Raw genomic sequence first — 14234 nt, forward strand, 5'->3', positions numbered from 1 at the left:
AACTTTGTTTTTTGGTTTTTTTTGAACTATTCTTTTTGAGTGTATGTAATGCTTTGTAATGCTTTCTTTTGAGTGTATGTAATGCTTTGTAGGCTTTCTTTTGGTGCAACCTTCCACTCTTCGACGTGCAGAACCTCACCTGCAATTAAACTGGCACTCCTTGTGGAACGGGAGATGCATTCATTCATCAATAAAATCGAGCGCCCTAGTCCCAGCCCCAGAAGGATTGTAGGATCTTTTGGCTCTACCAGCCGACAGCCGGCCAGCACCTAGCTTTCATCAGCTCCTCAGGTCTTCTGAGACAGCCGAAGGTATACAATGTGTTGTCACAATATCTTGAGTGGCAGCCTTTGCAGTTTTCGTCTCCAGGACAACCACCTGTAAGATCCAATAAACAGTAAGAACGTCAAATTCGACAATGGATCAGGAGGCAAACAGAACTGGCTTTTGTTTGCGCGCCAGATACCTGATCGTGGTCCAGATCAAACTTCAAGAATGCCTCGTTGCACTCTTCTACCATGGTCGCTAGGTGCTTCAAGTTTGTAACTGGTGTGCCATTGAAGGCAAGAACCTATACACACAAAAAAATACGATTGTATATTTAAAAAGGGCATTTACACTGCACACCTCCAACAACAGAAAATATCGGGTAAGCTTCATGTCATTAATAATCAATTAATCACAAATGACACCAAGAATGTTTATATAACCATACTGAGCTTCATAAAGGAACTGGTATCACTGCTGAGATAAAATCCTCCCAGTTCCAAAATATCAATTAGAGCTAGTTTGGGAGCCACAAAACCGGAGGGGATTGGAGGGGCTAAAATCCCCTCCTTATTCAATTTTGAATAAGAAGAGGATTTTAGCCCCTCTAATCCCCTCCGGTTTTTGGACTCACTAACTAGCCCTTAAGGTTCATGTCATTAAGAATCACAAACATCAGTAAGAAGTTTATATAACCATACACTTCATACAGGCACTCGTATCACTGCTGAAATATAACCCCCACCAGTAAAAAAGAAATTCTATTTAGTTGATGCAATCACATGTAATTATTTTAAATGCTGATTTTTGGTATCTTGCACAAGAAAAAATATATTATTGTGAACTTATTCGCAGACATGTTTATGTCCTTTGTTCTTGTTTTATCTTAACAAAATATATACATTTTCAAATTTTCATGTCAAATTGGCATGCGAACAAAAGTATTACATAACCATGCGATGCAGATGGAACAGTTAAGTATGGCATTTTGTTTTACTAAAGTTCTGTTATAGATGCTATTATTACCTGAATGTTGACTATATCTTCATAACCAATGTTTATATCTGCCACAAGCACCTGAAGATTCATGAACAAATAAATCTGGTGTTAATTGTACAATAAGCTACAGAGCAGATAGACATGCAAAGCTGTGTTTTCCATGACCCATCATATAAAAAGAGACCTGTGACACCACCACAAGCTGCTCATCAGATGATTGCGCCATTGCATGCAAATGCTTGTCCAACAGCTTGACCGGGGCATCATATTCGTAGTCTTTTCCATACTGACAGATAGCACTCTAGTTAGTCAATGTTCAATAGAACAAAATTTATACACCACAAATTTAAATTGAAAAAAGAAACTGCAACAATTCACAGTGGATATTGGCATATTGCCAAAGCATGATTCCAATGTATGACAAACAGAACAGGGGTTGGTTACTCCATGATAAAGAATTGAATAAGTTTGGAACAATGTACACAGCTGCTTCACAAATAGAAAATCTCCAGGATAGAAAAGAACTTCAAAGTGCAACATAGAAATAACTTCCCCTTAAAGTGAATGGTTATAGATGGCTTCTGTAGCAGCTATTGAGTTGTTTTTTACTCCCTCCGTTTCAAAATACATGTCGTTTAGGACATCAACACGGTCTCCAAAATATAGCTTTAACCAATATTTTTTTGTTAAAATACAAATAAACTCTTAATATATTTATAATTTTCTAAAAGTACTTTTAAAGATAAATCTTTATATATGACTATTAGATTTCAAAACTAGATAACAAAACAGTTATTAGTAGTCAAAATTTTATATGTTTGACTCAGCCCTTGTCCAAAACGACTTCTTTTTGGAGGGAGTAAATATCATTAAGATAAAAAAAATGCACATGATACTGGAAGTCCAGATGAAGATTTCCAGGATTACAACAAAGTCAGAAGTGAGCAAGCAAGAAAACAGATATGGAAAGATTTACTGCCTCGGTTATTCCATACTTAACCTAAACAACAGAGGAGAAGAAGGACATCATACCTCAGACCGAAGATATGGAACAGACACAACCATAAAAACAAAGCCAGCAACAATGTAATATGACGGTGGCCTTCCCTTGATATGAGCTGGAATGAGTCTTTTGTTGATTGCCAGTTTTATGTTAAATTCATGGACATTTGAGTTGGGAAGTACTTTCACACGTGCCTTCTCACCTGTATACTTTTGAGAAACAAGGTAGCTGAATCCAATGCGCTCACCACGCCTGAAAGGAACTGGATGACCAAGCAAACCAAAGACAGCCTCAAAAACCAAATCTGGAGGCTAATTCCCTCTTAAATTTAAAATCTTCATGTGGCTTCTTGTTAAGAATGCCATTCAAACCAAAGACAGCCTCAAAAACACTATTGGAAAGGAAACAAGTCTTGTGTCTTTTGCACAAAAGAAACCATTACTCAAGTTCTCTGAGTGTACTGTAAATATGTGAATGATTGATTGTATTCCAAGAGGGTGAACTGGAGTACATATATACGCGCATAGGAGGCATGCAAGCCTACCATAGATGACGCAATCACATCCACAAATCAAGGCCTAATTACATCATGCTAACACTCCCCGCAGTCTAATCTGGAGCATCGCTAACTGTTAGACTGGACCGAAACTCCTGGAACACAGAAGTAGGAAGACCCTTGGTGAAGACATCGGCGTACTGAGATGTCGTAGGGACATGGAGAACTCGAACGTGACCGAGGGCGACCTTCTCTCGAACGAAGTGGAGATCGATCTCAACATGTTTTGTCCGCTGATGCTGCACAAGGTTGCTAGAGAGATATACAGCACTAATGTTGTCACAATAGACCAAAGTAGCACGGCGGGGAGGGTGCTGAAGCTCGAGAAGCAACTGTCGTAGCCACGTCGCGTCAGCGACACCGTTTGCAACAGCGCGGTACTCGGCCTCGGCGCTGGACCGTGAGACCGTGTGCTGTCGCTTGGAGGACCATGATACCAGGTTGTCTCCAAGGAACACTGCATGGCCAGAAGTCGATCGTCGTGTGTCGGGACATCTAGCCGAGTCGGCATCCGTGTAGACGACCAGCTCCGACGGGGGAGAACGGCGCATAGTCAAACCAAAATCCGTGGTGCCTTGAAGATATCTCAGAATGCGTTTAAGAGCAGCAAGGTGAGGCTCCCTGGGATCATGCATATAGAGGCAAATCTGCTGAACTGCAAAAGCAATGTCAGGACGTGTAAAGGTCAGGTACTGAAGGGCTCCTGCCAGACTGCGGTACTGAGTAGCATCATCAACAGGAGGTCCATCTGCAGATAGTTTGGAGTGCATGCACTCATCCCGGCGCGCTCCAAAATATCCTGAGTGTACTGCCGCTGAGAAAGAAACAGGCCATGTGCTGAGCGTGTGACAGAGATGCCCAAGAAATGGTGAAGCTGACCCATGTCTGTCATTGCAAACTCATGCTGGAGAGCCCCAATAACATGACGAAGAAACCCGGCAGAGGAGGCAGTGAGGATGATGTCGTCCACGTAGAGCAAAAAATAAGCAGTGTCGGACCCTCGGCGACAAATAAACAAAGAACTATCCGACTTGGTTTCAATAAACCCAATGGAGGAGAGATATGAGGCGAACCTGTGATGCCATGCACGAGGAGCCTGCTTCAGTCCATACAGAGATTTATTTAGCCGACAAACCAAATCTGAGTGAGAGGAGTCCACAAACCCGAAAGGCTGCACACAATACACTGTCTCGGTGAGGGTGCCATGTAGGAATGCATTTTTCACATCTAACTGATGGATGGGCCAGTCCTGAGAGAGAGCCAGAGAGAGAACAACGCGAACCGTCGCTGGCTTGACAACCGGGCTGAATGTCTCATCATAATCAAGACCAGGTCGTTGTGTAAACCCCCGAAGAACCCAACGAGCCTTGTAGCGATCGAGAGACCCATCTGCATGAAGTTTGTGCCGGAAAATCCACTTGCCAGTAACCAGATTGACGCCACGAGGACGTGGTACCAAACTCCAGGTGTCATTAGCCATGAGGGCATCATATTCAGCTTGCATAGCTGAGCGCCAATTTGGATCCGCAAGGGCATCCCGAACGGAGCGAGGCAATGGCGACATTGGCACAGCGTGGAGGTTGAGACGATCCACAGGCTGTGTAATGCCGGATTTGCCACGGGTGCGCATGAAGTGCTCGTTGACGATGGAGGCGATGGAGACCGGCCTGGTGAAGACCGTGCGCCCGATGGCCGTGGCGCTGCTGGCAACGGCCTGTGCAGGGGGCACAGGGGCAGCAGCACCGGCCGGGGGCACAGGGGGTGCGCTGCGGGGGGCAGCACTGGTGGATGGCCCGACGAGGGTGGGCGCCCCATGCCCAGCACGCGGATGTGGTGACCGCGGGGCAGCGCTCGGTGGCGAGCGAGGAGGCGTAGGAGGAGCGTTCGGCGGTGAGTGAGGGGGCGTGGGAGCCTCAGCCGCCCTGTCATCAGTACCTGCACGGGCAAACGTTGCTCCAGGAAGAGGAGCTGTGAGATCACTGTCATCAAGAAGAAAATCCAAGGCAGAGGATGCCAGGGGTGAGGTAGACATGTTGGCGAAAGGAAAGGAGGATTCGTCAAAAACAACATGTCTAGAGGTGAGAATGCGATTGGACTCTAGCTCGAGACACCGATAACCTTTGTGCTCTGAGGAGTAGCCGAGGAAGACGCATAGAGATGAACGAGGAGCGAGTTTATGGGATGTAGTGGAGAACATGTTTGGGTAACAAGCACAACCAAAAACTTTGAGGTGTTCATAGGAAGGTGTAGTGGTGTGAAGGAGGAAGAAAGGGGTGGAGGAGGCGAGGGTTTTGGTGGGGAGCCGGTTGACAAGGTATGTGGCAGTGTGGAGTGCCTCAACCCAGTAGACCGGAGGAAGACTCGCCTGAAATAAGAGTGAGCGCAAGATGTTATTAATGGTACGAAGAGAGCGCTCAGCTTTGCCATTTTGCTGGGATGTATAAGGGCACGACAAGGGAAGGGCAACACCGTTGGAAAGAAAGAACGTGCGGGCCGAGGAATTATCAAATTCACGGCCATTGTCGCATTGGATGCTTTTGATGGTGGTGCCAAACTGCGTGCGGACATAAGCAAAAAAGTGAGAGAGAGTAGCAAACATGTCGGATTTTAGGCGAAGCGGAAAAGTCCAAATGTAGTGAGAGCAATCATCTAAAATGACAAGATAATATTTGTAGCCCGACACACTCACAATAGGAGATGTCCAAAGTGTCACACCCGAGCTTTAAGGAACAAAGCTGGGTGCATCTCATACATGCGCCAAAGGAGACAACATATATAATAACAGAGTGTATAGAGATAAATGTCACAATATAATCAGAGTACTTTATTACATAGCGGAAGTCTTACAAAATAAGAGATGAATATAGCAGGAACTAAAATCTATCCTTGGCGCCAGAAAGCTGACTGGGAGACGCCACCTAGATCAAGTCGAAAGCCTCAGTGTTAGGTGGCTCCTCTTCGACCACCTGCTCTTCTCCTGTGGGGGGGGGGGTGTGAGACAGCAAGAGTGAGCTCACACATGTTCATCGCTCAACAAGTTGTGGGGAATAATGTGGCATGAACTCACCAAAGGTGGGAGTTCATGAAGTGTAAGGCTGATCAATGATATAAGGCTGAAGCTGAGCATTGCTTTTAAGTTGGTCAAAATTTTATTAGCAATTACTAAGTGCAAGTAAATACCAAACCATTATAATAATAAGTAAAAGTAATAATAAAATAATCACAAATGCAATGAAATGACAGATTAAGTTTAAGTTCCATAAATTAATCATGTGAGTGTCCGAGCCGCTCATGACCGTGAGCACGGCTAGTATACCAGTTTTACACTCTGCAGAGGTCGCGCATCTTTACCCACAAGTCGTGTTACCCATTTGCCACGGAGTTGATCAGACTCCATACACCTCTACCAAGGAAGCGAGGCAGGGTACCACTACGAGGCCTTTACAAAGTTCCACTAGCTTCAGACTACCCGCTACAGTTTATAGGAAGCTCCAGTGCAGGAATCCCTCGCCTGACCGCCATCGCAGCAAAATCAACCCAAGGACCTCCCTACACTGACCACTCCCCTACTGCCCTTGCCCCTTTCGGGTAAGGTAGTCATCCACTAGCTTTCCTAGTTAATCAGCCAAGGGCGTCCCATAAACCCTTGTGGTAGCACTGTTTTCCCGGGTGGTTCTCCATGTTCCCATTAACATAATGATCTTATCATGAATAATAATAATAAACAGATAATAAAAAGTATAATAATGAGTGATGAATAACTTTATACCCAAATCCATATAAAGCAATAGCATGTACTACCCAAAAATTTAGTAGTAAAACCAGTGGTGAAACAAGGTATAAAGATAGTCAAAATCTAGGGTATCCTATTGGGTCCCATCAAAATTAACCTATGCAGATCATTATGATTAATAAGAACATGAATAGGTAAAAGAAGTGATCAAGGGCACAACTTGCCTTCAACGAGCTCCTGCTCAGCAGTCTCTACCAGCTGAACCTCAGGATTCCCAGTGGCTTGCTCGTCTACTCGCATCAACACAATACATACATAGTATAGCAAAAATTAACATCACACCAAACATGTAAATAAAATACACAGTAACAATCTAGATATTAAAATAAGATCATTGGAACTGGAATCATTAAATTTGGAGTTATAGATTTTAAGTTATGAATTTTTAAAGTTATTAAGTACTTGGAATAGCATAATTCATGTGAATAAACAAATTTACTAAGTGATAAATAATATTAAAACAAAATTAATGTCTCTGGAATGACTCAATTTGGAGCAAAAATGAATTTTATACGAATTATACAAGTTTCGGGAATTTCTTTTGCATTAAAAATCAATTTCCATATTTAATTCATTTAATTCTCTATTTTTATTTCCCCCTGGACTACGCATCATTTTCTGTAAAGTACAGGGGCTATCGCGCAAAAGACTCCAGACTCAGGCGACACACCTAGTGGATCGCGGGTTGTTTTAACAGAAATACAGGGGCCTATTTGTTAATTGAATAGACCGAAGGGGTATCGGTCCCCGTGGACCGATCGATCACAAACTAACGACATAGATTAGATCCGAGTTTTTATGAATTGACTTATCGCCCGCAATCGTCGGATCGCGATCAAACGCTCCCGGAAGCGGCCACGCCTACACCCGATCCCCAGCGACCATCTACAGATCAGCGGTCCAAATCGCTTAAGTCGAAAGGGTATACGGAGTTCTAATCCTGGCCGTTGCGTGAGGGATCAACGGTCCTCGCGACGCCTACCCCAACCCCGACCAGAGACGGCGGCGCCGTGCGCACCTCACGGCGGCGCTACTGCGGTGAGCTCGCCCATTGCCCCAGACGACCACCAGACTCTAAATTAACGGGTGCAAAATTCTTAGGGAAGCCTAGAATATTCGCGGATGACTAACTTACCTCAATTCACGGCGGCGCTACAGTAGGCCACGGCGACCAGTGCTCCACGGCGAAGTTGCACGACCGCCGAGCAATTCCCAGTACTACAGCCGGTCACTCTTCAATTAACCTCACATACAACTCCGCTAGGGTTCGGACCACCACCGTATAGCTCAGTTGGAACCCGATTCTCGCCGCCGACGGTGGAGCGAATCTCCCTCGCACTGCCCCCCTTTCTCTCAGCTGGCTACCGAGATGGATGCAAGGCTATGGCGGCGGAACTACCAGGTCATGTAGGTGCGCAGCTGGTTCGGTATTGGAGCGCGCAGCGTCCGGAGATATCGTGCAGGTGGTTGAGAGCTGTTGACGAGTCGTGCGGAGCGCTAAAATCGCGCGGCTCGCGGAGAAGCTGCGGGGGATGCGTCTTGGAAGATCTACAGGGCGCGCTCCTGACGTGCTGGGCCCGCAAGCCAGTGTCCTTCCCAGGCGAGCAGTGGAGACTCGTTGGGGCCGCGCGGTGAAGGTGGCCAGCCCGCACAGTCCGTGGAGTCATTGGGCCAAATTGAGTTGTCGTGGCCCAACGCCCTTTCTTTCTTTTTATTTTCCTTTCCTTTTTCTTATTTATATTTTCCCTTTTTCATTTGAGTTCAAATTTCAAACTCAAATTCTTTGGTAAATTCTCCTCAGATTTAAAGTCTAATATTGAACATACTAGTCTTACTTTTATTTATAATATTTATTTTGTATATATTTTCCTTTTTAGTAATTCTTTTCCTCCCCCCTCCATAATTCTTTGGGGTTTTGTTTTCCAAAATAGAATTTAAATTCCATGTGTCTATTAACATATTAATAATAACTTTATTTTATTAGCCATAAATGCACAATCAAGTAAAAACTCAGCATGATGCATGGTTTATTTAGGTGTTAGTGGTTATTTAATCCCCTTTTGATGGTGTTTATTCACATGTGATAGTATCTAGAGATGGTACACACATATAGATAAAGGAAATATTCTTTTATCATATGATTTACAAATTTGGGTATTACACAAAGTTCACAATGTATTAAATCGAAATTATTTGTAGTTCGAGAATTTGAGGAACCAAAAGGAAGTCTAGTGTGTCGACCGAGCTGACACGCATGACATAAATGGTGACTATCATCTTTATTACACGAGATGGCTTTGGAGCTAATGATTTTGGACAAAACTTCATGCCCAAGATGCCCAAGACGACGGTGCCATAGCGAGGTGGGTGCAGCGAGGAATGCGGAGGTGCTGGTGGCTGGAGGAAAAAACGGGTAGAGGTCGCTAGAGCTATTGCACCTGGCGATCATGTTCCTGGTTTCCAAATCCTTCACAGAAAGACCAAACAGATCAAATTCGATGGAGCAATTATTGTCGGTGGTAAAACGATGAATGGAAATCAAGTTCTTAATTATGTGATGTGAAACTAAGACATTGTTAAGAACTAGATTGTGATGCAGAAAAGAAAAGGTATGTGATCTGATGGCAGCGACAGGAAGTAAAGCACCATTGCCCACAATGATAGACGAAGGTGTGGAGAATGTGGGCGAGGATAGGGTGGAAATTTTACCAGCATCCGCAGTCATATGCGAGCCGGCACCAGAGTCGGCGTACCACTCCGATGGTGCCGGGGGGGTGAGCGTCATGGTGTTGAAGTTCTGCACCAGGGAGTCCGGGTTCCATGCACCTCCATGTGTGGGATTCTTGGGGGCAACCGGCAGCTGGTATGACCCCCCCTGAAACATCGGCGTCGAGGGTGTACCTCCTCCACCGTAGACATACGGGTGGTCGAGGCCGTTGCTGTAGAGGTTGCCGCCGGGGGCACCACCGAAGGGTGCCCCGTACTGGGGAACAGCGGCGAAGGCCGGCGGTGCCGGTGGTGGACGCCCGTAGGGCCACATCTGGAGCGTGCCGGCCCATGGGTGTGCGAAGGAGGAGTGCACGACACCCTGACCGCCCGATGCGCCATGGCCGCCTGTAGGAGGACCGTGGCCACCTTGGCCATCGCCAGGATGGCTGCCCTGCCCGCGGCCACCCTTGCCGCGACGGCGGCCGTTGCGTTGGCCTCCTGACTGGCCGGGTTGACCGGTGCGCGATGGAGCAGAGGCCTGCACATGGCGGCCCTGGCCACCAGCGGGCGTCATGGGCGACGAGGCGATGAGGGCCACAGGCGGGGACGGTGGGAGGGCATCGACGTCGACCTCCTCAAGGAGCAGGTGCGTGCGGGCCTCGGCGAACGTTGGAAATGGACGCTGCATCTTCAAAATAGACACCATGTGACGGAATTTACCACTGAGTCCGCGAAGGAGGGTGAGCACCATCTGGCGATCACCGACGGGATCACCGAATTCGGCGAGAGACGCAACCATGGTCTCCAACTTGCGGCAAAATTCGGTGATCGTCATGGAGTCTTGGCGGAGGTTGTGGAACTGTGTTTCTAGGAGAAGGGCACGAGACTCCTTCTGGCCGAGGAATTCGTCCTCAAGGTAGCACCACGCCTCGCGTGTGGGGCGCGGGCGGATCATGAGCGACTGCTGGAGGTCGCCGGAGACTGTGGCGAAAATCCATGACAAGACGACGCAATCCGTCTGGACCCAAACGGGGCGATCGGGATGTGTCGCGTCGTCGAGGACGTGCGGGGTAAGGGCGTACTTGCCGAGCACGGTGAGGAACATGTCGCGCCATTTGGTGTAGGTGTTGGTAGCCTTGTCGAGGATGATGGGGATCAGCGCCTTGACGTTGACGACGGCGGTGGCATGTGCCCAGATAGCCTCATGGGCGGCTTCGAAGTTGTTGAGGGCTGCAGCGCGGAGGCGTGCCGCTTCGGTACGGCGCTCAGCCTCGGCGCGGGCTTTGGCTTCGGCGGCAGACACGTCGTCGTCCGCCATGGGAGCGGTCGCGTGCTGGTGCACACACGCCTGCGCGCTCGGGTGAGGACGCGCTCGCGCGTACGGGATGGGACGGCGGCAGAAGACACGCGCCCGCACGTACAGGACGAGACGGCGGTGGAAGACACGCGCCCACGCGTTCGGCTCGGGACGACGGCGGAGGTCACGCGCCCGCGCGTTCGGCACGGGACGGCGACGGAGGTCACGCGCCCGCGCGTTCGGCACGGGACAGCGACGGAAGTCACGCGCCCGCGCGATGAGGCTCGGGACGGTGGCGGAAGTCCTGCGCGCGATTGGCGGCGGAAATCCTGCGCGCGAACAGCGGAGGCAGGAACGGATCGACGGCCGCTCCCGTTGTCGAGGGCAGCTACGGGGCAGGCGATCGGGTCGGCAGCGCGGGCGATGAGATCGGCGACACACCCGGCGACGTGAGGTCAGCGACGGTGGTGGCGATCGGATCGGCGGCGGGCGCTAGTTAAGGTTGCGGAAGCGAAGCGGATCGGAACCGCGATAGATACCATGTAAATATGTGAATGATTGATTGTATTCCAAGAGGGTGAACTGGAGTACATATATACGCGCATAGGAGGCATGCAAGCCTACCATAGATGACGCAATCACATCCACAAATCAAGGCCTAATTACATCATGCTAACATGTACAATGGCCAGATACATTTGGAGTTTGTTTGATTACTCTTTTGGAACTAACTGTAGCCCAAACAGTTTTGATCAATAATTTATTCGAATTAAGATGAACCTAGCTCATGGAAAACAATCATATACAGTGGGATAGCCACTATATGTTGGGCACTGTGGCTCACAAGAAACTCTGTTTTATAGACAAGAGAGCCAATTCCCCAACAGAAATCATGTGTATGATTTGCTCTTTTCTTAACCATTGTTCAGGTCTACATCATCACCCAGATGGAGCAAAGTGTGGAGACTGTGAAGAGGGTGGCATTGTACTTCCACCAGCAACTGCAGGAGGAAGAGTACCCAAGATCCCTGGAGAACACATTCGACTGGAAGCAAGTCTGCTTTTGCTTACCCCAGCTCTCAGCCTGCGTGCTGAATGCTAGGCCTTGTAATGTTCCTCACAGATTTACTGTGTTGAAGTACTTTGTGGCTAGCCGTTTATGGCTTTAGCTTGGGTGGTTTGTTCTCTCAGAGTCAGATCCCTTGGTGATTAGAGTTGTGGGAATGCCTGAGTAGGGTCTATTTGTTTCGTCATTTAAACTTCGGAACTTTGTAATTTCGCTGCTTGGGTAATGAAATTTGATTTACCGTTGTCAAAAAAGAAATTGAAACAATGCACATCCGTAGATCCGCTTTGTCGCAAAAGTTTGAGATTAAACTCAACTAAAAAATCATACAGAAGTAACAAATTACAGGTGCATGTACATCCCTGAGAATCTTCTAGTGCACAAACACCTGAAATTTATCATTTTTGTATGAATTTTCACAACAAGGTTGCATCTCAACTTTCGGACCAATTACACCTGTGGGTACACTGGATGGCATTGTTTTTTTTCTTTTCAAAAATTGATGAGTATGTTTTAAGGGGGGTTTATGTTTCCACAGAAGAGGTGGTTTGCACTGAATATTTTCTCACATATCCCATATCTGTAAGGGTGTTTAGAACTTCAACACACAGAGAAAGAGCATATTTGAGCAGATACAAACACAAACTGAAATCAAATCCCATCATCAGGATCATCAACTAGAGGTGAGCTATACAAATGGAATATGTAATGAGCCAATGACAGATTACAGCTAGACTTATAACACCTCTTGGCCAATGCAGACAAGTTAAATAAAAAAAGGGCAGACCCAGTGCCACAGGCTGCTACATGATTACTTGATTAGGATCTGAAGAAGTGATAAATCGAGGGAAGCCTTCCTCTAACAAATGCAGAGAGGCTATTTTGAACCTGACCTGATGACTCAGTGAGACAACTCTCACCACTGCACCAGGCAAGTTAAATAACCAAAATAAATGGCAATTAGCATATCTAGTCACGTGAAGCAAGGACTAACCTGTACCATCATTGGCAATGTCAATACCATCAAAGCTAAGGACGATATCAGAAGGTTGGAGGCATCCAGTTTCAGGAGCAGTCGGCTCGACCCTTCGTACCCGAACACCCTTTTGGTTAGCTTTCATTCCCATTGCCTTGCGGAGATCAGGATTTTCCATTTTTTGCCATTCTATTCCAAGTATAGGGAAACCTGCAAAATGAAACAAGAGTATAACTAGAGTGCACACCAGAGTATATAGTACACTCTTGAAGTTGATATAAAAGGTATTGTTACCCATGAAAAAAGATAATCAGGGAGAAGGAAGAACAAGCAAACCCAGGTAGCTGAAAGGTTAAATTCCTCATGTCTAGCACAAAACTCAGATTAAAAGTCCTTCAAAATAAGGGTGTGGCTTGGACTGAACCAATTAATAGGCATGCTCGTCCTTGTTCTTTACCACTAGGAAGCATCTCACATCTTCAAATGAAATTATTGAAACTGCTCCAGATCAAGAAAATTTGGAGTTGGTGAAGCAGGTCATTCGGTGCTTCAGAAAATCATGGAGGTAGAGCTGTGGACCTTTAGAAGGCATTTCGATATGTCATTTTGTTTATTATTTAGATTATAAAATATTTTTCAGACTATATAAATTTATATTGTAAACTACAGCTCCACGCTAAAGCTAGAACCTAAACCAGTCCCAAACACCCCCAACATTTTGGCAGTTTCAGTCTTGTGATCGAACTCAAATCAGTTGGTGACACCTCAAAAGGTTATGGTTCACTATATATGTGACACTTGACAATACTAAATCCATATTTTTCCCAAGATGGCAATCAGAGTTAAGTTACAATTTTCATGCAGATGTCAGTTCCATTGCTCTGTAATGTGTGCACAGCCCAAGAAATAATGGATTATTCGTTGTTCCCTCTAAAATGACTAATGTATAACATCAGTCATCACAATCATAATGGCATACTAGCTGTGATGAAACTTAGACAGGTCTAACATGTTCCTATGCAAACAAAAAAAATATTGAATTCATGACTGTCAGTGCCCGAGAGAAGGCATACCCTAGGATGCTAGCAAAGCGACCTCTAAGACTCCAATAGTAGAACATAGGCCTGTGGTGGACCCAATTGAGAGCCAAACCAGTACTCTCGAGGCCCTACACTCCCAAGGGTCAAGCTTCGAACCAGCCAAGCCCTAAGGTCCTCCGCCCTCGGCACAAGCCTCGAACTGGCAAGTTTTCGGGACCCTGCAAAGGTCCCCTAATATTCCTCAAGACATCCTAGAGAAGTGTAGCCACAAACGGTCTGGCCCCGGGGCCCACATGCTCCCCTGACCAAGGCGGCGCTACGCGCTAGGCAAATAAGACAAAGCTCTCATCCATTACATTTATTATGATGGGTGATGTTGTCGTCAAAAGCAACATTAGTGTCACGGGCTCACGGCTGTGTCACGGCTGCGAGGTTGCGACCGGAGGTGTACTCAGGAACACTATGCGAAGCGTGCAAGTACAACAGTTGTTTTGGCCACACTTGTGGATGTAGACGCACCCACAAGCA

At 46.7% G+C, this 14234-nt stretch overlaps 1 protein-coding gene across 1 annotated transcript; it reads right to left on the reverse strand.

Moving 5' to 3' along the window:
- Nucleotides 1–279: 279 nt before the first annotated feature.
- LOC103637816 (protease Do-like 9) lies at nucleotides 280–12873 on the reverse strand. The gene is made up of 6 exons (XM_008660857.1): nucleotides 12685–12873; nucleotides 2299–2531; nucleotides 1451–1552; nucleotides 1294–1344; nucleotides 467–571; nucleotides 280–378 (listed from the first exon to the last, which is right to left on the reverse strand). The coding sequence occupies exons 1-6, from the start codon at nucleotides 12842–12844 to the stop codon at nucleotides 280–282; spliced, it is 750 nt and encodes a 249-aa protein (XP_008659079.1). The 5' UTR covers nucleotides 12845–12873.
- Between the last annotated feature and the right edge of the window lie 1361 nt (nucleotides 12874–14234).

This window comes from Zea mays, chromosome 9 (genome assembly GCF_902167145.1).
Source record: "Zea mays cultivar B73 chromosome 9, Zm-B73-REFERENCE-NAM-5.0, whole genome shotgun sequence".
In the NCBI taxonomy this organism is placed as follows: Eukaryota; Viridiplantae; Streptophyta; class Magnoliopsida; order Poales; family Poaceae; genus Zea; species Zea mays.